Here is a 22010-nt window from a genome sequence, read left to right as displayed (position 1 = left end):
AGCGGTCGTTGGCACTCCAGAGATCTCGTCTGGGGTGTGGGGCCCAGTGCGAAAGGGGATAATAATAATAATAATGGTATTTATTAAGCGCTTACTATGTGCCAGATACCGTACTGAGCGCTGGGGTGGATATAAGGAAATTGGTACCCCACAGTTCACTCATTCATTCATTCAATAGTATTTATTGAGCGCTTACTATGTGCAGAGCACTGTACTAAGCGCTTGGAATGGACCGTTCTGCCAGAGCATGAGCTTTCGCTCCGTGTTTCAGGCTAGAGTGCGGAGAGGGAAGCGGAGCGTTCTTCTGCCAGCGTAGGCCCTCGGGGCTGTAGCGTTGAGAGAGACGGTGGGTGCGTATGCATGTGGGTATTAGAATAAGTTTTCTTTAGTGGGGGGCTCTTTGAGGAGTCCGACCTCCCACTTCTGGGAGCTCTGGGGGTGTGGAGGGGTTTTTTTTTAATGGTATTTAAGCGCTTACTATGTGCCAGGCACTGTTCTAAGCCCAGGGGTAGATAATCAAGTTGGACACAGTCCCTGTCCCATATGGGGCTCCCAGTCTTCATCCCCATTTTACAGATGGGGTACCTGAGGCCCAGAGAAGTGAAGTGACTTGCCCAGGGTCACACAGCAAAGTGGCCGAGCAGAAGTCAGGTCTTTCTACTCCCAGGCCCGTGCTCTACCCACTAGGTCATGCTGCTTCTCCAGTTTTGAGACTCCTCCTCCCCCCTCAATCCCACCATCGGAAAGGACTCCCTTAGACTGTGAACCCCTCGTTGGACCAGGCCTGACCCATCAGACTATCTGCTGTCGTGGCTCAGTGGAAAGAGCCCGGACTTGGGAGCCAGAAATCATGGGTTCGAAACCCCGCTCTGCCCCGTCAGCTGTGTGACTGTGGGCAAGTCACTTCACTTCTCGGTGCCTCAGTGACCTCATCCAGAAAATGGGGATTAAGACTGTGAGCCTCACGGGGGACCACCTGATGACCCTGTATCTACTCCGGCGCTTAGAACAGTGCTCGGCACATAGTAAGCGCTTAACAGATACCAACATTATTTTATAGCACTTGAGACAGCTTGGCATCTAGCCTGTGCTTTATAATAATAATAACCGCGGCATGTAAGTGTTTATTATGTCTACCGCACGTGCACTGTACTCAGCACTGGGGTGGATACAAGCAAATCGGGTTGGACACGGTCCCTGTCCCACATGAGGCTCACAGACTCAAACCCCATTTTACAGCTGAAGGAACTGAGGCCCAGAGAAGCGACTTCACTGAGTAAATACCATCCCCATCATTGTGGCTTTTCTGCATTGCCGAAGTACAAGTATTTGCGGCTACTTCAGCGCCAGTCTCGAATCGCGACTCTATCCCTCGGGGCCTCCGTGTGAAACGTTTTGGCTTTTTAAGAACCGGGACGGGCTGTGCCCTGACGAATCCTGCTTTTTTGTCCAGGGGAAGAAGGGCGCTTGGCGTACGAACAGCTGGACCGGTTTCCCCGGGAACGCCTGCCCGTTGGAGGTCACCGTGGGAATGGAGAAGCGGCCACGACGTCTTAACCCTTCAAGAGAGCTCCGCCGGCCACCGGGCGATCTCTGTAACCAAGGTGGTGCTGGGATTGTCACAGGAATGGTAAAGCAGAGCTGGGAAAGGGAGCGGCTGGGAACCCAGTGATTCATCAAAAGAAAAATATCTACCCTGGGTCCCCAACACCATTTGACCGTTCCCTCTGGAAAGAGACCGCGGGGTGGGTTTGTCGAAAATATTTTACAGCGACGGGTCCTGCCTACAGGTCTCTGCTCAGTCTCCATTTCGTAACATTTTGGAATTTGGCATCTTAGGTCGCCACAGGATTCCGGTCCTCTTTTCCTTTTCGGTAGAGGCTGTTGGGCGATCTGGAAACTGAATTGGGCGATGCTGGATTTATGAAAGGAAGAATGGAGGAGGCGGGTGGGCGTTACCAGCAGAAAGCCTTTTTCTCCAAGCTGCGTCAGGTGCTGGCTGGCTGCTCTTTATCACGTACGGGGATTGAATGACATCTGCTGCTTTAAACACAAAGCACCAGAAAAGAGCTTTTCCCAGTCAAGTTTTGCCTTTCCAAAACCCAGCTGGATACCTCTGGAAAGATCTAAATGGATAGGCTTTAGTAGTTCAGGGCCCTTTGGATTTCTTTTGTCTCCTGGCTCCATCACACCAACAATTTTTTGAAGTGTTTCTCTTGTTGTTTTTCTTCTGTTCGATCCGCGAGAGAGGCTGATACCCTCTAACTTGGCTGGTTTACTCGCCCTTCTCAGAAGAAAATGTGCTGAAATTTGTAAATCGTTCACACCTCTTGACTTCCAGCTGTGCCACCTGGGGATGCTTTGCCATCCCCGGGGCCAAATGGAGGCAGGGTGAAGTGGGTGGAGCAGGAGGGGAGGTGGGAAGGGGGCCCAGGGTCACTGCTCTCCCCCAGGAGACCCCGACAGTGCGGACCGGGCCTGTGGCATCACCTCTTCCCGGCGGGCAGCTCGCCGTAGTTGTGGTCACCCCCAGGTTGCCAACCTAAGAGGAACAGTTAACCCTGGGGTGAAAGTAAGGGCGACCGTAGGCCCTCGGCACGTAACGGGCCAAGCGGGTCTCCGTGTCTGATCACAGCCTCTAAAATTTCAAGAGAAAACTAGGGATTCTCATTCAACCGAGGGACGGTAATTCGACCGCAAGCCTCTCGGAGGGAAATTCTGTCTAGCGGTCGCGGGGGCTGTTGAAAGAACGCGTTTCAGCCGCAAGCGAGAAGTACAGGCGAGGGGGATAGTTCGGCTGTGAATGGATGTACATAGAGCTGTATATTTTGATTAAAGCTGTATATAGATCTCCACTGCATCGAAGGGTACACCGCTAGAGCCTAAAATGTTTACCAGGCGAAGGGAGGAAATGGTTCTTTTAATGGAAGGCCGTCTAGTCTCGTCACCGTGTTTTTAGGTTCTTTTAATATTCCTCCTACTGCACGAGGTCTTAATTCCTTCTCTTTCAGCCCTGCCCTTCTAAATTGTGGCATTTGTACCTACCGGGTTTCTGGCTCTCCATGTCTTAATAAAGATTATTTTTGAATGAATTCGGCACCCAGAGGCCGTTCCGCGGTCGTACTTGTCCACTCCAGGATGTCTTTATAACGATTGTAATTGTGGTATCTTTTAAGCGCCTACTCTGTGCCGGGCACCGTACTACGTGCTGGGGCCAATGCAAACTAATCCTACAAGGGGCTCACAATCTTAATCCCCATTTTACAGTTGGGGTAAGTGAGGCCCAGAGAAGGTAACTTGCTCAAGGTCACACGGCAGACAAGTCGGGGAGTCAGGATTAGAACCCAGGTCCTCCTGACCCCCAGGCCCGTGGTCTATCCACTGGGCCACTCGGCTCCTCTCAGACTTGGAGACCTCTCCGTATGGTGGCCTTTTGCGATTGGACAGGGTGCCCTAAAAGGAGACGGCCTCCGGGTTCGGCGTGGCCGGAGTCTGTCCGGTCCACTCCGTCGACTCGTGGTGGGCGGGGTGCCTGCCTCTTACTCCACGGAGCGAGCAGCGGGTGCGAGTGGGGCACCTCGGGATGCCGGGAGAACCTGGGAGCACGGCCCGGTGGATAGCACACGGGCCTGGGAGTCGGAAAGACCTGGGCTCTAATCCCAGCCGCACCGCTCGTCTACTTGTGACCTTGGGCAAGTCGCTTCACTTCTCTGTGCCTCAGTTACCTCGTCTGTACAATGAGGATTAAGACTGTGAGCCCATCGTGGGACAGGGACTGTGTCCAACTCAGTTACCTTCTTTCTAAACCGGCGCTTCGTACAGGGCCTGGCACATAGTAAGCCCTCAACCAACACCACAGTTATGATCATTATTAATATCATTCCTACTTCCCAGGACCTCAGTGTCGGGGCTGAGGCTGGGGGGGTGTAGAGGGAGCACTGATCCATTCATTCGATCGTATTTATTGAGCGCTTACTATGTGCAGAGCACCGTATTAAGCGCTCGGAATGGACAGTTCGGCAACAGACAGAGACAATCCCCGCCCAATGCGCTCTGTGCTTCCAGGAGCAGCCCTGTGGCTGAGGAAGCCCCACCCTTCCTTGAACAGCACTGTTCAAGATGTCTGGTCTGTCACATTTATTGAGCTCTTACTGTGTGCAGATCATCGAACTAGGCGCTTAGGAGAGTAATAATAATAATGATTATGGTATTTAAGCGCCTACCTCTCTCCCTTCCTCCGGACCCTCTCTGCGAACCTTCTAGATTTACAAAGGAGTCCCTCCGGCTCCACTGTGAACCGAGATTCCCCTGTGCTTTCTCCGTCGCCAGTTATGGACCCGGCCCTCCAGCTGGCCTGGAAAATTCCTAGAAAATCTATCGGTAGGCCTCGGCGTCAACTGTGGGCAGAGCACCGTATCGGCCGCTTGGCGGAGGGCAACAGAATTATCTGACGAGATCCCTTCCCTCTAATGCTCTTTTGAAGTTAAAAACGATTGAATCTGATCTCATCCTTTCCCTAATCGGGGTCGGTGGTTTAACGGGAGATGGACTTTGGGGGTGAAAAATGAGACGCCTTCACGGCACGGTCTACCGATCGCTCCCCCGCCGCTCCCTATTGAAATGAGTAGCCGAGGTCCCCTTGGGCTCATCACTCTTGGGAAGAGCAGTCCCTCCGTTCCCAATCTTCCCCCTCTCTGGCCCTGAAGCCGGATTTTGGACAGACGGAACCCAGCCTCCTTCTGGAAAGCCGAGAGAGCGAGGCCAAGGACGCGGAGGAAAACCGGGGCCGGATCCGACTGCCGGCGACGACTCCTTGAACGGATTTGGGCTAAAAAAGCGGGCCCACCTTCTGGACGACGCACTGAGCTCGGCTTCTGAGGAAAGGTGCTGAATCGGGACAGGCTGAATCCCCGTTTCTCTCTCCGCGGAGACCGGTCTCTTCTGCCATCTCCCATTCCGCGTGGGTTCCGGCATTGCTAGGAGACCAGCCTGCCTCGGTTCCCCACCCTTAGCGGAGGCCGTTAACGGCCCTCCCGAGCCATCCTCCACCCCATGGCTCAGAGGAGGGACGCGATTATCCTGAAAGCGCTTAGGAGAGGTGGGGATTACGTGGTGGAGTTATGTTACAAGATAGCCGCCCAGGTCCTGGCCCTGTGGGAAGCCTACATCCAGCCCTATTTTGTGGAGAAAGAGGAGAAGTTCTACACCACGGTGGAAAACATTTTTCACAAAGAAAAAATTAACAGGTTTGGAAAGAGCCTGAGGGATGCGGAGCTGCCCGTGGCCACGAAAGCGGAGGCGGTGATGAAAATGGGGCTGTTGGCCTACACAGGTACTAGGGCCTGCGGAGCAGAGGAAGCGGGGAGCTCGGCCCGCTTTATCGGTATTATCTGCCTGTCGCTGCACTCTCCCAAGTGTTCAGTACAGTGCTCCGCCCCCCAGTAAGCGCTCAATCAATGCGACCATCAGCTGGCCGGCAGGACGGCTGTCTGTTTTCCCGGCGAGGCTACGGTCACTTCGCCGTGTCTCTACCTCGACCGTAAAACGGGGATGAAGCCTATGAGCTCCACGTGGGATAGGGTCTTGTCCAACGTCGACTGCCAGCTCGTTATGGGCAGGGAATGGGTCCGCTCATTCTGTCGTATTGTACTCTCCCAAGCGCTTAGTACGGTGCTCTGCACCTAGGAAGCGCTCGCTCGATAAATCCCATTGATTGATCTACCCCCGTGCTTAGTACATGTGCCGGGGACTGTAATTAGTAGAGTGCCTGGCACATAAGCGCTTAAATACAATAAAAAAAAATAGTCCCAGCTGCTTCTAGCCTACCGTGAACGTGGGCAACTCGGTCGTATCTGTCGAGCGCTTACCGCGTGTAGAGCAGTGTACTCTGTGTTTGGAAGAGTAGAATATAACAATTAGCAGACATGTTCTCTACCCCTCACGTGACTTCTCTGGGCTTCAGTTGCTGAACTTGCAAAATGGGGACTTAATACCTTCGGACCTCAATTCTCTCATCTGTAAAATGGGGATAAGATACCCACTCTCCCTCCCTTTTAGACTGAGTTTCGTGTGAGACTGGGACCGTTTTTTTTTTTTTAATGGTATTTGTTAAGCGCTTAATATCTGCCTGGCACCGTACGAAGCACCGGGGTGGATACGAGCTAATGAGGTCGGATTCGGTTAATCCCCAGTGTTAATCCCCATTTTCCAGATGAGGGAACTGAGGCCCGTGTCAACCTGCCCGTGGGGATGACACCGCGGACAAACACTTAATTTTGCAGGAGGACCGAAGGGTTCAAAGTGCGCCTTGGAATATATGCCTGATATGGTCGCTCTCTTGCAAGAGCCGACCCTGACTGCCGCGGAGAAGATTCGGCTGCTAAAAGGCCTGGCTGGCTTATGCTACATCGACAGCTCTAGTCAGAACAAAGCCAAAAAACTTCACCTCGTTCACATTCTCCTGGATTACCTCGAGCCGGACGGAGATTCCCTCTCCTCGGATACAGGACTTCACTCTACCAGTCTCGTTAAGTTCTGGACGTGCTATCTTATGTCTGTCATCACTTGCAACAACCATCATTCCATTAAGATCCTGAAGAACATCCCGGGCCTCAAACAGAAGCTGAAATTTCTGGCTAGCCAGAATTGGAGCGGCTGGCCGGAGAACTACGCGGAGGTCTTGTATTTCCTCGTCGGGTTTCACAAGAATTGAGGGGACCTTAGTCTCAGCGATCCCCGACTTCACGCTTACCTTGCCTTTCACCGTGCGGTGAAGCAATTAAAAGGTGGGTTGTGTTATTTTTCTCCCCCGTGTAACTCTTATTTGACTTCCACAAACACACGCGGTGGCAGCTCTTTTTAACGGTAGTAAAGTGCCCCTCTCGGGATGGCACCCGGAGAGCGTCCGGTCCCCTTCAAGTCTCGGCTACGGGAGGGAGAGGCGAGCGGAGGCCCGTCCGTCCCTTCCCCAGCCCGGGTGGCGGCTAGCGAGCGGCGGGCCACCTGCCACGATTCAAAACTCGCCCGCGCTGGGCAGCGGCGGCACGGGAGAGAGTCGAGGGCGGAGACTCGAGTTTACCACGCGGAAGGGAAACCGCTTCCGGATTTTTACCGAGAAAACTCTACCGTACCAGACCGACGGCAGATGGAGAGTGGGACGCTGTGGGAAGAGGTGTCTATGGAGCTGCTGTGGGGCGGAGAGGATTCGACAGTTAAGTACTAATTACGTGCCAGGCACTGTAATAAGCGCTGGGGTAGATGAAAGAATCAGGTTGGACACAGTCTTTGTCCCTCACAGGGCTTTCAGCCTAAGGAGGATTTAATCCCCATTATGGGGATGAAGAAACTGAGGTTTGGAGAAGTTAAGTGACTTGCCCAAGGTCACACAGCGGGGATTAGAACCCAGAACCCGTCTTCGTGGCCCACGCTCTTTCCACTAGGCTTTGGAGATATTACTTGAACAAATCCTCCTTTCCCCTACCACCCACCTCTTAAGGGACGTCATCCCTACCCCCCTTAAACACTCCGATACTCACCCAGCTACATAACACGTAAACAGCCTTATCCTCTCCTACTTTCCCTACGTGTAATTTATTTTATTTTAGCATCGGTCTTCCCCGAGAAGTAGCGTGGCTTCGTGGAAAGAGAACGGGCTTGGGAGTCTAGAGGTCATGGGCTCTAATGCCACCTCCGCCACCTGTGCGACTTTGGGTAAGTCGCTTCACTTCTCTGGGCCTCAGTTCCCTCCTCTGTAAATTGGGGATGAAGACTTGGAGCCCCACGTGGGACAACCTGATTACCTTGTGTCTACCCCAGTGCTTGGCTCATAGTAAGCGCTTGACAAATGCCATCATCACCATTATTATTCCCCGGCCGACTGCATGCTCCTTGGGCACACAGATCAACTCTACCATCTCTATTCTACTGTACTTTCCCAAGTGCTTAGAATAACGCTCTGCACGCAGTAAGCCCTCGAACACGATTCATCGACTGATCAATCTCCAATACATTTATTTACCGGTTGGTTCAGCTGCAGGAGTTGACGCTGCACAAGTCATTTTCTTACACAGGAGAAAACTGGACTATCAACAAGCAGGATAGTCCAGAATCTGACTTCCCCCCCACCCTGCAATGATAAATCATCACAAAAGGGGGTTAAAAAAAAAAGCAGGTACTTATTTCCTTAAATTCACTAACAGAGGAGTGATTTTAAATAATCAGGCTTTCCTTTTGCCGGCTCACACGTCCCTGTTCCCGCTTGGGCTCTGACTACTGGTGTCCTTGAAACACCCTTTGCCAGATTGGCCTCGTTTTCCGATTCCACGAGCTTTAGACAATTCCCGATGAAGGTCTGAATGGGGTCCGGCCGATGACGGCCGGACTTTCAAATTCTGTCGGGCGGGTTAAAGTCGGATTGCTCTGCATTGTTTGAACGGCATTCTTCGCCGGGACATTAAGTTCCTGGCAAACGCCGGGACTGATAGACTATTTCCCAGCCTTAGAGTGCTGGGAAAGAAATCCAAGGCCTTCTGTAAGAGTCTTCCACAAAATCCCCATAACTTTAGCTCATTAAAACTCACGCCTCCCTGGGGAGAGGACAAGGGCTATTAGCCCAAGTCAGCTGCAAGAGCCGGGTTTAAAAAACGGGCCCGTGGCCCTGCTAAAAATGCACCAGTTTTCACTTCCATTTGGGCTGACGCAAGGCTTGGTCTCAGCCCTGGCTTCCCTCTGCCTAGGGAGGCTCCGGTCTGAATATTTTTTTTTAATGGTATTGGTTAAGCACTTACTACGTGCCAGGCACTGTTCTAAGCCGCCGGGGTCGATCCAAGCTAATCAGGTTGGACACGGTCCCCGTCTCACATGGGGCTTACAGTCTTAATCCTCACCTTCTGCCTGTGAGCCCGCTGGTGAGTAGGGATTGTCTCTATCTGTTGCCGAACTGTACTGTCCAAGCGTTCAGTACAGTGCTCTGCACACAGTAAGCGCTCAATACGACTGAATGAATCAATTTGACAGATGAGGTAACTGAGGCCCAGAGAAGTGAAGCGACGGGTCCAAGCAGCGGAGCAGGAATTAGACCCCAGGTCTGACTCTCATTCCTTATCCAGTGAACCACACCGCTTCTCAAAAAAAATAAAATTCATTCATTCAATTGTATTTATTGAGCGCTTACGACGTGCAGAGCACTGTACAATTCGGCAACAGATAGAGACGGGCTCAGAGTCTAATCGGGGGAGAGAGACGGACAAAATAAGACAACTTAATCACGATAAAAAGAATGAAGGGGATGGACACCTCATGAACAAAATAAATAGGGTCAGAAAAAATTCCCTGTTTGTCACGGAGGCAACGGGAACGGTCAGGAAGCCCAGGTCTGGCTGCCGCTCCAAAGTAATCTCCCGGAGAAGGGCAAGTTCTGGCAGCGTTTGTTCGAACGGTTCTGGCTGGGTACTTGGCTTTGTGGCCATTGTTTTCCCACAGCCACTTCAAAGAGATCCACGGGGCTAGTTCCACCGCGCGACGGAAAGCTTGGTTAAAAGGCTCGATATTCACTGTCCCCAGACACTCGGAGAAGGGGGGAGAGAACTGAAGTTTATTTCAAAAGTACACGCAAGCCTTAGGTCAGCGTCGGCTGATTTAAGACCCTATTTACATAAAATAGCACAAGATTAAAAATACACAGTATTTGTATTTTAACGCCAGTGTCCTAAAGTTACCCGCAACATCTCGGAACAGCCCTTCTTGGCTAGAAAGGACCAGGTCCTGGAGGCTTTCGCCCTCCGCGAGGGAGCCCGGGCACCGCCGGGCCCTCGGCTGAGGTAAACTGAGGCAGCGAGCGTCCCCGACAGTCAGGGGTCTCACACGCACGGCGCTCCGTCGGGGTCGCGGGAGACCCTTTCCTCACCAGGTGTGTCGGCGTCTTCCCCTTCCGGGTCACCGCCCGCTTCTTCCTCTCCGAAATTCGATTCCCCCAAGGCCAGGTTCAGGGGTTCCAAGTCACGGGGCGGCTGACCCGTCAGTCTCTGGGGAAGATACAACCCAGCAGAGCCTCATAAGCAAACAATTTATGCGGAACGAGGTTCCTTTCCGTTCTCAGCCGGCTCCTGTTGGGATCAGGCGGCCGGGCCCAGCGACGGACGGAGCGAAACTCCTTGTCTCAGGGCTTCGCTCGCGCCATGAGACAAGGATCCGTTTGGAATTTCTAATTAACTGTTAGATACAGCACACGCACTTTCACAGTCTGGCACTCAAAGGATCCCCCCGCCCCCCAATTCCTTTGTGCTTTCTACACTGTATTTTCACCCGCAAAATGTAAATAATATCTTAGTCGTTAAAACTTTGGAAATATTCAAGCAACCCTCCTACTTAGCTCCATGTGGGACAGGGACTAGGTGGGACCTGACTTGTCTCTACGCCTGCTTGACACACAGTAGGTGCCTAACAAATACCACAGTGACGACAATCGGCATAAAGCAGTGACTTAAAAAGAGAAAACAGCAGAACTTTCATATCTAAGCTCAGGAGCATTTTAGAATCCTCGGGCCAGACTGGAAAGAGCCGAGGGTTTTTGACGAAAAAGGCCGAAGCGGCATTACGTTGCCGCCAGTCTCACCCCTCCTACCGTTCAGCTCCCACCCTTTAAAACCGCCGACTACGCTGGCAAATTTAACACCGGCTTCTTCACCAGAACTGGACTGAAACCAGCAACCTGTTTCCCAGAAGCTGGGGCTCGCGATTAGCTAGATTACAAGCAAATTACTGCTACCTCTTCCTTTGGGATTCATTCAATCGCATTTATTGAGCGCTCATTTTTAGGGATCGTCTCTGATTTAAGGGGAGGTCCAAGCCTCCTTAAAGATCAGGGTTGAATGGCAGAGCCCACACAATCCAGAGAGGAGAAAGGAAAAGGGAAGGATATTTTGGGAAAGCAAACATTCCGACTCTTTACCTCGATCATAGCGGCCATGTACTGGACGTGTCCTGCTAGTTCTGCCAGTTCTTCGTTCTCTTCTTTCAGACGGGCAATTTCATTGTCCTTCTGTTCGATTTCTTTGTGTAACTACACGGGCAGTTTGAGGGAGATGATTTACAGTCCGCACTCAGTTCTGTGACGCGGGAGTTTCAGGGGAGTCGGGGAAAGGACGGATAGATGATCACGGCAGGGCCCGAAGCGGGCCCTGGGTCTTCTCGGAAGAAGCGCGTGGGGTCGGAACGGGGTGTGGCCCCGGGCCCCTTATTCCCCCGGTACCCACCTTCTCGTTTTCTTGTAGTACTTCGTACAGAGCTTTCCGCCGCTTCTCGGCCACCTCTTTCCAATATTGAGAGGTTGGGTTTTCTGTGGTGAATATTAAAAAAAAACACAAAATGACAAATAATAATACAGAAATGCCAGACCCTGATTTGAGGCAGTTCATGTTGCATTGTCCCTAATTTTGAAACTGAACGTCCCACCCACTGACTTTTAGCCACTGCCCTTCTACCAACTCCTCTAAACTCATTTCTTCCGAGCCTTTGAACCATCAGAACGGGCCCAAAGCCAGGAGACCGTGTTTCTCATCTTGGGCCCGGCTTCCTTACCCAACGTATGAATCTTTTGGGGCAAAACGGTGAGGTCAGGAACAATTCTGTCGGGTCCAGTGCCCGGCCTACGGCTGGGATTCCTAATACTAGAAAGCTCTCAAATGTACATAAAATGCCCCCGCCGGGGGAATGGATGGTTGGCTCAGGGAACCCAGGAAGCCCGTGAGAAGCAATCCACACCAGGGCTTGGCCCGGCAGAAGGAATCGGGGGGTGGGCAGGCGCCCGGGAAGCCACGGTGCCAGCCAGGGAGGGAGCTACCCAACCCAAGTTGGCCGGCGGGGTTTCTAACGCCAAAAAAGCAGAGTTGGGGCACCTGTGCCACCGGCAAATTTCCGACGCATCACCCCGGGGGGAAGGCAAAGAGTCGGGGCAAGTCGTCGTACCTTTAACCATGAGGTCAAACGCTTCTTGAGAGACTCCTTCAAGGCTCTCGTTCTCATTGTGCTCTGCGGGTACGGGAACGTCGACGCTGCAGGTCTTGGGAGTCGGCTGATCGTGCCAAGGCTGTCGCTTAGAGGCGGCTCTGGGGGGCTGCGATTCACGTTAGACGCGAGAAGCCGAAGCTTACTCGTTTTGCTCAGACCCAGGAGCCCACGCGCCGCCATCGAAAGAAACGAAACCCGCGATCCCGAGGCTTCACGCCTCTGTCTAGCTCCACTACCACCGCACCGCGTTCGAAAGAGATGAAACCCGTCGTTCCGTCGCGTCTCTAGCTCCGCTACCGATCGATCGATGCCACCTGTCGACAGCGTCCGTCGGAGCGATTCGTTCCGAGACGCCGTCGGTCCTCAGAAATACGACCGAGGGCCGTCGATGGGGCTGTTTCGGGTTCGGGCTAATTTAGGCAGATCCTCTGAGGAGACTGTAGCTGAGGGATTTAAAGAACTCCCCGCCACGTGGACCCTGCACCCTGTTCTCATCAACGGGTTTGGGGAGGAGACTGAGGATGGCTCGGGTTCACGGCTTTGGATCCTGCCAACCGAGGAGAGAGCGCACGGGCTCTGGCTTCTAATCCCACCTCTGCCAAACCGCTCGCTGCGCGACCTCGGACAAGTCGCTTAACTGCCCTGCGCTTCTCTTTCCTCGCCTGTAAAATGGGGCTGCCCGTTCTCCCTCCTCAGTGACCGGCACGGGGGACAGGGACCGTTACCAAGCTAATTGAGTTATATCTACCCCGGTGTTTGACACGCAGCGCTTAACAAATATCATAAAAAAAACCTGTGTTCTGCTAGGAAGGCAGGGAATCCCAACCTTCGCCGAGGAATATCTTCTTCCCCGGTTTAGCCGGTTTAAGTGGCTTTTTTCCGAGCCCTCAGCCCCTTGCACGAGCTTGATTTTTCTTTGCCTTTAGCCCACTTTGATTCCAAGTTCCTTTATAGCAGAGGTAGCGACTGATTTGCTGAACTCCCACAGGGCCTCGAACCGCACGCTGTCTCACGGTGAACGACACCAGCCTCACCACTGGAAACATTTCTGGCCCGCTGAAGAGGATACTGAAATAATTCCAGCCACGGTCAGGCCGGAACACCAACTAACTGAGTGAAAAAGAATGCGTGTTCCCAGAAATCACCTTCCCCTCGATTTCCTCCAGCCTCACCGGTTTGACCCATCGTTCCTACCTCATTTTCTCTGCCCACGAGAGAGCCGGCTGCAGAAGGTTGAATCATCTTAAGGGTCCTCCTTGGGACGACGGTGCTATTTACACCGTCCATCAGGTAGTTCTGGAAATCAAGACATTTTAGTTTCTCAGGGGCAAGTTCTAGTCACAATCCATTTGGCGCGCCCGGGCTCTCCCCCTTCTGCGTCACCCTCGCGATCAGATCTCTACCCTCGAAGCATTTGATATTCACTCCACCCTCAGCCTCCCGGCACTTCTGGACTTATCCGTAATTTATTTTCATGACCGCCTAGACTGTAAGCTCTCTGTGGGCAGGGAACATGTCTACCAACCCTTGTACTCTCCCAAGCGCCTAGTACAGCACTTACTATGACCAATTGATTGCGAAAAAATAAAATTAAAAAAAAATCAATGAAACCATCCTCTCCGCCACTCCCTGTCCAGGCTCCCGGTCCTTCGGCGTTCAGGACAATTCAGGAAGCTGTGTCCCGGATGCCACCCGCCCCGACTCCACGAGAGGGGAGTCCTTGGTGGCTGGTAACCCGGCTCCCTTCCTTCTCTGTGCTCCCATCGACAGCCCTGGAAATGCCGGGGCGAGGCCGGGATTGGAGAGGTTTCTTTACCCCCTAAGAGGAACAGGTGTTTGTTTCTAGCCACGCTCGGTCTCGTGCCCGGGAAAACGCTACGCCCGGTGACAGCCGGGGAAGCTCTGCTTATGAGATCATCCTAAATACCTCCACACTGGCAAAACCAGAGGTCGCACTACCTCTGAAGAGCTTAAAAAAAGAAAAAGAGCAATTACGTCAGGCTCAAAAGCTCAGTTCTAGGGCACTTCCACGGGTTATCTGAATGTAATCTTTTTTCTTCTGTTATTATTTGCTTTCCCAACTGCATCAAAAGGTTGACAGAATTTCCTGGCTCGGGGTAGAGGGGGTGGCTAGCTAAAACACCCTGATGTGGCCAACCTATTGTTTTGGGGGAACAGGGCGTTTATTGCCTTCCCTGTCGTAGGTAAATACTTTGTATATTTCCTGCACTTGAAACCTTTTTAAGTTCTGTACAAATCATTAGTTATGCAGCCACCACCGGATGGCAAACAATGGAAGACCGTCAAACCAGGATGGGGAGAACACGACACCGCGCCAGCGTGAGAAAGCTCCCGCCTGGCACCGGACTTCACCTTTCCCACGGTAAGGTTTCTCTGACCGATGATTATCTTACCGTGCACCTGAAGGGCGGACGCCAGCCACCGTGGGAACCGGCCCGGGATCGGCCCGTGGGTAACCGCCACCGACGCCTGCTTAAGCGTCGTCGATTAGTTGACAGCGCCCCGACCCAAAATACGTTCCCGGGGCCGGACGCCGAAAGTTTCCCAGGGCAAGTGGGCGCCGCTACATCGAGGCTGACCGGCCAAAACCAACGCGCACAACCGAGAGATGTTTAAATTACGCTTCGCTAAGGTCGGGCAGAGGTGCCGACTTTTCATACTGAGAGGTTTGGGGGGAGGTGGGGGAGAAGTTCCAAGCGCTTAGTACAGCGCTCTGCATGTAGTAAGCGCTCAATAAATACCACTGAAGTAGGGGAAGAATGAGGACCAGGAGGACACAGAGCCAACAGACCAAGGGCTGCCCTCTTGGATCTTTTCAGCCCTGACTGAAGACTCAGGCCGCCACTGTGGAGGCCCTCATCCATCCATCCATTCGATCGTCTTTATTGAGCGCTTACTGTGTGCAGAGCACTGTACTAAGCGTGTGGAAAATACAATTCGGCAACAGATGGAGACATCCCCTATCCAACAACGGGCTCACAGTCTAGAAGACTGGAGGGGGAACTTACGGGCGGGAGGTATTTGATGAATATCGGACATGGAAGCACGGTGGCCTACGGGAAAAACCACAGGCCTGGGAGTCAGGAGGTCATGGGTTCTAATCCCGGCTCCGGCACTTATCTGCTGGGTGACCCAGGGCCAGTAACTTAACATCTCTGGGTCTAATTTACCACATCTTTAAAATCCCTGCGGCTTGGACCGTGAACCCCTTGAGGGAGAGGGACTGTATCTGACCTGGCGATCCTGTATCTACCCCAGCGTGTAGAACGGGGCCCGCACACAGTAAGGGCTTTAAGGATAGGAGCAGCTGAATGACACACGGAGATCATTAAGTTTGGCAATAAGATATGATAGCTAACATAATCACGGCACTTATTGTGGGCCAAGAACCGTACGAAGCACTGGGATAGATACAAGACCTTCAGGTCGGACACCGTCCCTGTCCCACGTAAGAGTTCGGTCTAAGTAGGTGGGAAAATGGCTATTTGCTCCCCATTTCACAGCTGAGGGACTCGAGGCACAGTTAAGCGACTTGCCCAAGGTCACGCAAAAAGCAGGCGGCGGAGCACACAGTCCAAAAGCAAAGCGGTGACTAAATGTTTTAACTTTACAGGCAACCACGTTAGGGGAACAAAAAAAACCCCGATTACCTTTATAGACCCTTTCAGTCTTTCTTCCTCCTGTTTCGGCTTCATCTTGGAGTTCATCAGTCAGCTGCAAAAGCACATTTGACGTCGTTAAGATCTAAAAGAAAAGCATTTAATAATAATAACAGTAATGGTGGTATTTGCTAAGCGCTTACTATGTGCGAAGCACCGTTCTAAGCGCTGGGGGAGATACAGGGTCATCAGGTTGTCTCAGGTGGGACTCACAGTCTTAACCTCCAAGTATTCCCTGGTATTCCCTCCCACTGCGTAGTACAGTGCCTAGCACATAGTAAGTGTTTAACAAATGCCGTAATTATTATTATTATATCGTACTATGACTCCGGGACTCAGAACAGTGCTTGGTACAGAATAAGCGCTTCACAGACACGGTAGTAATAATTTTTATTATTACTATGCGCTTAACACTATAATAGTTATCACTACACGCTTAAACACCATAATAGTTATTATTATTACTACGTGCCAAACAAACACCACAACGGTTATTATTATTATGTGCTTAACACCATAATAGTTATTATTACTACGTGCTTGACACCCTAATAGTTACTATTATTATTACGCACTAAACAAATACCATAGTGATTATTATTACCAAGTGCTTAACACCTTAATAGTTATTATTACTACCTACGTGCTTAACACCATAATAGTTATTACTACGTCCTTGACACCATAATAGTTATTACTATGCCCTTAACACCAAAATAGTCATTATTATTACTACGTGCTTAACATCATAATAGTTATTATCACTATGCACTTAACACCATAATTTCTATGCACTTAAACACCATAATAGTTATTATTATTACTACGTGCTTAACAAACACCATCATAGTTATTACTATTACTACGCGCTTAACAAACACCATAATAGTGATTATTATTACGCGCTTGGCACCATAATAGTTATTATTACTATGCCCATAACACCATAATAGTTATTATTACTACGCCCATGACACCATAATAGTTATTACTATGCCCTTAACACCATAATAGTTATTACTATGCCCTTAACACCATAAGAGTTATTATTACTACGCACTTAACACCATAATTTCTATGCACTTAAACACCATAATAGTTATTATTACTACGCGCTTAACAGACACCATAATAGTGATTATTATTACGCGCTTGGCACCATAATAGTTATTATTATTACTATGCCCGTAACACCATAATAGTTATTATTACTACGCCCTTGACACCATAATAGTTATCACTATGCCCTTAGCACCATAATAGTTATTATTACTACTACATGCTTAACACCATAATAGTTATTATTACTATGCACTTGACATCATAAGTTATTATCACTATGTGCTTAACACCATAATAAATACTATGCACTTAAAGGCCATAAGTTTTAATTACTAGGCGCTTAACAAACACCATGATAGTGATTATGACAACAATGCGCATTACAAACACTATTACTACACGCTTAACACCATAATAATGATTATTATGCCTATGCGCTTAACACACACCATTATAGTTATCAATTATGACTATGAGCTTAACACACACCATAATAGTGATTATTATGACTCTGCACTTAAACACCATAATAGTGATTATTCTGACTGCACTTAACACTATAATAGTGATGATTATTACTGCTCTGCGCTAAACACCATCCTTCCTATGCATTTAGCAAACAGCACACTAGGGCTGATTATGACTCTGTGCTTCACAGACACCATAATAGCGATTATTATTACTATGAGCTTAACACTATAATAGTGATTATTACGACTCTGCATTTAACACCATGATAGTGATTACTTTACTGCTCTGCGCTTAACACCATCCTTCCTATGCATTTAACAAACAGCACACTAGGGATGATTGTATCTCTGTGCTTACCAAACACCATAATAGTTATTAATTCTGACTATGAGTTTAACAAACTTCATAATAGTGATTAAGACTATGAGTTTAACAACATAATAGTGATTATTACGACTATAATCTTAACACCATAATAGTGATTATGATGACTATGAGTTTAACAAACACCATAATAGTGATTATTACTATTCTGAGCTTAACACCCTAATAGTGACTACTCTGACTGTGCCCTTCAACCCCCTAAGAGTGATTATTCTGACTGACTGTGCCCTTCAACCCCCTAAGAGTGATTATTCTGACTGACTGTGCCCTTCAACCCCCTAAGAATGATTATTCTGACTGACTGTGCCCTTCAACCCCCTAAGAGTGATTATTCTGACTGACTGTGCCTTTCAACCCCCTAAGAGTGATTATTCCGACTGTGCCCTTCAACCCCCTAAGAGTGATTATTCCGACTGTGCCCTTCAAAACCCCCTAAGAGTGATTATTCCGACTATGCCCTTCAACCCCTTAAGAGTGATTATTCCGACTGTGCCCTTCAAAACACCCTAATAGTGATTATTCTGACTGTGCCCTTCAACCCCCTAAGAGTGATTATTCCGACTGTGCCCTTCAAAACACCCTAATAGTGATTATTCTGACTGTGCCCTTCAAAACACCCTAATAGTGATTATTCTGACTGTGCCCTTCAACCCCCTAAGAGTGATTATTCTGACTGTGCCCTTCAACCCCCTAAGAGTGATTATTCTGACTGTGCCCTTCAACCCCTTAAGAGTGATTATTCCGACTGTGCCCTTCAAAACACCCTAAGAGTGATTATTCTGACTGTGCCCTTCAACCCCCTAAGAGTGATTATTCTGACTGTGCCCTTCAGCCCCCTAAGAGTGATTATTCTGACTGTGCACTTCAACACCCTAAGAGTGATTATGATGCCTGCTCTGCACTGACCACCACCCACCCACCCTTATGCATTTAACAAACAGCACACGAGGGATGATGATGGTGATGATGCCTCCTGGCCGCTCCCCGGCGCGGCCGCACGGGGGCGCCCGACCGAGGCGGGCGCCGCCAGCCAATGGGAGGCGCGGACGGGCGGACGCGCCAAAACCGAACCAATCCACGGGGCCGCTCTCGTTCTCCCTCTCCTCATCCAACCCCCCCCCCCCACCCGGCCTCCAGCGTGGATCGATCCCCGGCCCCCCCCCCCTCCCAACAGAGAGATGGTCTCGCCGGCCCCTCACTCACTCAACGGGGCCGTCTCGCTCCCTGTCTTCGCGCGCAGGCGCACACGAGGGAAGCCCCGCCGAGCCCGCCAAAAAACAAGCGCGGACGCCCCCAGGGCGCGGGCGCGCGGCCTTAAATAGCCTCTCCGCTCACGTGACCTTCACGCCCCGCCCCCTAGCCAATCACCGACCGGCTCCATCCCCGGCACCCCCTCCCCTCCGCGCCTGCGCGCTACAGCCCAGCGCCCCGGGGCGTGTCGGGAAAGGGCTGCAGTGGCCAAGCAGCAGTGAGGCCTAGTGGGGTCGTGGGTTCGAATCCCGCCACCAGCCCTTGGCCAAGCCACTTCACTTCCCTGGGCCTCAGTTCCCTCACCTGTCAAATGGGGATTGAGACTGTGACCCCCTCGACCTGGGCCAGGGATTCTGTCTCACCCCATCTGCTTCTAGCCACCCCAGCGCTTAGTACAGTGCCTGGCACCTTGTTAGGCGCTTAACAAATACCATAATTATTATTAATAACAATGTTGGTATTTGTTAAGCGCTTACTAGGTGTAGAGCACTGTTCTAAGCGCTGGGGTAGACACAGGGGAATCAGGTTGTCCCACATGGGGCTCACAGTCTTCCTGCCCATTTTACAGATGAGGTAACTGAGGCACAGAGACGTGAAGTGACTCGCCCACAGTCACACAGCTGACAAGTGGCAGATCCGGGATTCGAACCCATGACCTCTGACTCCGAAGCCCAGGCTCTTTCCACTGAGCCACGCTGCTTCTCTGTATTGTTAGTTTTCCCTCATCTGTCAAATGGGGATGAAGACTGGGAGCCCCACAGGGGGACAACCTCATTACCTTGTATAATAATGTGGGTATTTGTTCAGCGCTTACTATGTGCCGAGCACTGTTCTAAGCGCTGGGGGAGATACAGGGTCATCAGGTTGTCCCACTCACAGTAAATCCCCATTTTCCAGATGAGGGAACTGAGGCCCGGAGAAGTGAAGTGACCTGCCCACGGTCACACCGCTGACACATGGCAGATCCGGGACTCGAACCCATGACCTCTGACTCCCAAGCCCAGGTTCTTGCCACTGAGCCATGCTGTATCTGCCTAAAGAACAGTGCTTGGCACATAGTAAGCGCTTCACAAATACCATAATTATTATATATAGACACAGATATATCTATGATTAGACCGTGAGCCCGTCATTGGGCAGGGATGGTCTCTATCTGTTGCCGAATTGTCCATTCCAAGCGCTTAGTACAGTGCTCTGCACAGAGTAGGCGCTCAATAAATACTGTGGAATGAATATGATTTTGTTTATCTTGATGATATGGATGCCTGACCACTTGGTAGTCTGTCTCCCCCTTCTAGACCGTGAGCCCGTCGTTGGGTAGGGATTGTCTCTCTCTGTGGCTCAACTGTCCATTCCAAGCGCTTAGCCCAGTGCTCTGCACACAGTGAGCGCTCAATAAATACGATCCAGTGAACAGACACGCTCCCCGCTGTCAAGGAGCTTACAGTTTAGGGAGGGGCGAATCCATGAAAATAAAGTCTGGTGGTGGACGTTAGGGCTGTGGGACTGAGGGTGGGGTGAATATCAAGGGCTTAAAGAGAAGCAGCGGGTCTCAGTGGCTAGATCCCGGGCTTGGGAGTCCGAGGTCATGGGTTCTAATCCCGCCTCTGCCGCTTGCCAGCTGTGTGACCTTGGGCAAGTCGCTTCACTTCTCTGTTGCCCCAGTTCCCTCACCTGTCAAATGGGCAGGAAGACTGTGAGCCCTACGTGGGACAACCCCATGACCTTGGACCTACCCCGGTGCTTAGAACAGCGCTCGGCACATAGTAAGCGCTTAGCAAATGCCATCACCATCATTATCATTAATAAATACCATCATTATTATTTATTGCCAACCTCGCGGGGTTGACCACTGGGGGAGACTCCTGTCAGCACTTGGAACATAATAAGCGCTTAACAAATGCCATTATTATTATTATTATTATTATTATTATTATTATTATTATTGTTATATCCTGATGCCACTGTAAAAATGGCATTAGGGAGAGCTCTTTTTTCCCTGTCTTGGGGGAACCGCATTTAAGCTCCTTGTGGGCAGAGAATGTGTCTATTTATTGTCCTCTCCCGAGTGCTTTGCACACAGTAAGCACTCAATAAAGGCGATGGAATAAATGAGCAAAGCCAGTCGTGGGGGAGGGTGGAGTGTGCGTGTTTATGGGGGAGTCTCTTGTGTTTTCTTGCAAAAAAAAAAATAGGAAAAGGAAAATACAAGTAAGACTTACTGCCCTCTTGCTGGGCAATTGGCACACAGTAAATGCTTAAGAAAGACTGACGATCGATTGATCGATCGATTGATTTTCCCAAGATTTTCAACCGCCGCTCAAAAATTTGCCAAGAACACTGTGGTTTTCTGCATTAGTATGAAAACTGCCGAGGCATAAAAGGGCTCTTTGATACCGTTAAATTCCCGAAAGCCCTAACGTGGTAATTCATATGGAACTCACTTCCAAGTGGTTCCCTAGGATTCTGATATTTATTCACGCTGTTTGATCTGGGCTTTATGATGCTGGCGGCGGCAGGCAGGAAACCTGGTGTTCGTCGTAAAATGTTTGATAAAACAGATACCTCAAAGGGGGAAAAAACCAGAGAAATAGTCGAGTCTCAAGATGAAAATTTGAAAGGCCAATAAAAGTTCAAGAAACTCTTTTTCCTCCCGAAATTCCCTCGGCCTCATCCTCTCCTGCCCAACAGGCCGGGGACCGAGGCAGACGCCCACTCCCCCACTAATTACCTCATTCAATGCCCTCTTCCCCTTCCCCAGGGAAGCTTTTAAAGGCAGGGGTCGCATTTCGGCTCTCCCCTCTTCACCCTCCTCCCCAGGAGGTGCCCCCGATAGACCCTCGCACCCAGGGAGCTCAGCCCATCGCTCAGTACAGTGCTTAGCCCACAGAAAGCGCTTAGCAAATGCCATAAATATGAATTATTAGGATCACCACCTGTCTCGCAGCTGGAGAAGGACCTTGCAAGAACTTCAGAGGACCTCGGGCAGTCACTCCCAAGAGCCGTGGCCCAGTGGATAGAGCACGCGAGTCAGAAGGACCTGGGTTCTAATCCTGATTCCGCCGCTTGTCTGCTGTGGGACCTTGGGCAAGTCGCTTTACAGCTCTGGGCCTCAGTTCCCTCATCTGTAACATGGGGATGAAGACTGGGAGCCCC

At 50.7% G+C, this 22010-nt stretch overlaps 3 protein-coding genes across 8 annotated transcripts in view; 2 read left to right on the top strand and 1 right to left on the bottom strand.

The window, feature by feature from the left end:
• Positions 1-3097, top strand: part of RIPOR2 (RHO family interacting cell polarization regulator 2) — a 70302-nt gene extending 67205 nt beyond the window's left edge. For both annotated transcript variants that reach the window (XM_029053124.2, XM_029053123.2), the window contains exon 22: positions 1454-3097. In XM_029053124.2, the coding sequence (XP_028908957.1) occupies positions 1454-1557 (104 nt within the window). In that variant the 3' untranslated portion in view covers positions 1558-3097. The remainder of the gene's footprint in view (positions 1-1453) is intronic.
• A 1492-nt stretch (positions 3098-4589) lies between these two features.
• ARMH2 (armadillo like helical domain containing 2) lies at positions 4590-6804 on the top strand. 2 transcript variants are annotated; one of them, XM_029052538.2, is made up of 2 exons: positions 4590-5383; positions 6282-6804. In XM_029052538.2, exons 1-2 carry the CDS (start codon positions 5053-5055, stop codon positions 6710-6712), a joined length of 762 nt encoding a protein of 253 aa, XP_028908371.1. In that variant the 5' UTR covers positions 4590-5052; the 3' UTR covers positions 6713-6804. The 2 variants fall into 2 exon arrangements, with proteins under 2 accessions (XP_028908371.1, XP_003429282.1); XM_003429234.5 differs by having other exon boundaries at positions 4610-5332.
• A 2766-nt stretch (positions 6805-9570) lies between these two features.
• GMNN (geminin DNA replication inhibitor) lies at positions 9571-18911 on the bottom strand. Of its 4 annotated transcripts, none has more exons than XM_029052386.2 (7): positions 18803-18911; positions 15678-15771; positions 13201-13302; positions 11965-12112; positions 11253-11335; positions 10949-11059; positions 9571-10022 (listed from the first exon to the last, which is right to left on the bottom strand). In XM_029052386.2, exons 2-7 carry the CDS (start codon positions 15732-15734, stop codon positions 9858-9860), a joined length of 666 nt encoding a protein of 221 aa, XP_028908219.1. In that variant the 5' UTR covers positions 15735-15771; positions 18803-18911; the 3' UTR covers positions 9571-9857. The 4 variants fall into 4 exon arrangements, with proteins under 4 accessions (XP_028908219.1, XP_028908216.1, XP_028908218.1 ...); XM_029052383.2 differs by having other exon boundaries at positions 15678-15741; XM_029052385.2 differs by having other exon boundaries at positions 18807-18911.
• Positions 18912-22010: the final 3099 nt, after the last annotated feature.

This window comes from Ornithorhynchus anatinus, chromosome X2 (genome assembly GCF_004115215.2).
Source record: "Ornithorhynchus anatinus isolate Pmale09 chromosome X2, mOrnAna1.pri.v4, whole genome shotgun sequence".
Lineage (NCBI taxonomy): Eukaryota > Metazoa > Chordata > Mammalia > Monotremata > Ornithorhynchidae > Ornithorhynchus > Ornithorhynchus anatinus.
Note: the sequence above shows the minus strand (reverse complement) of the source record. Positions and strands in the feature narration are given on the sequence as shown.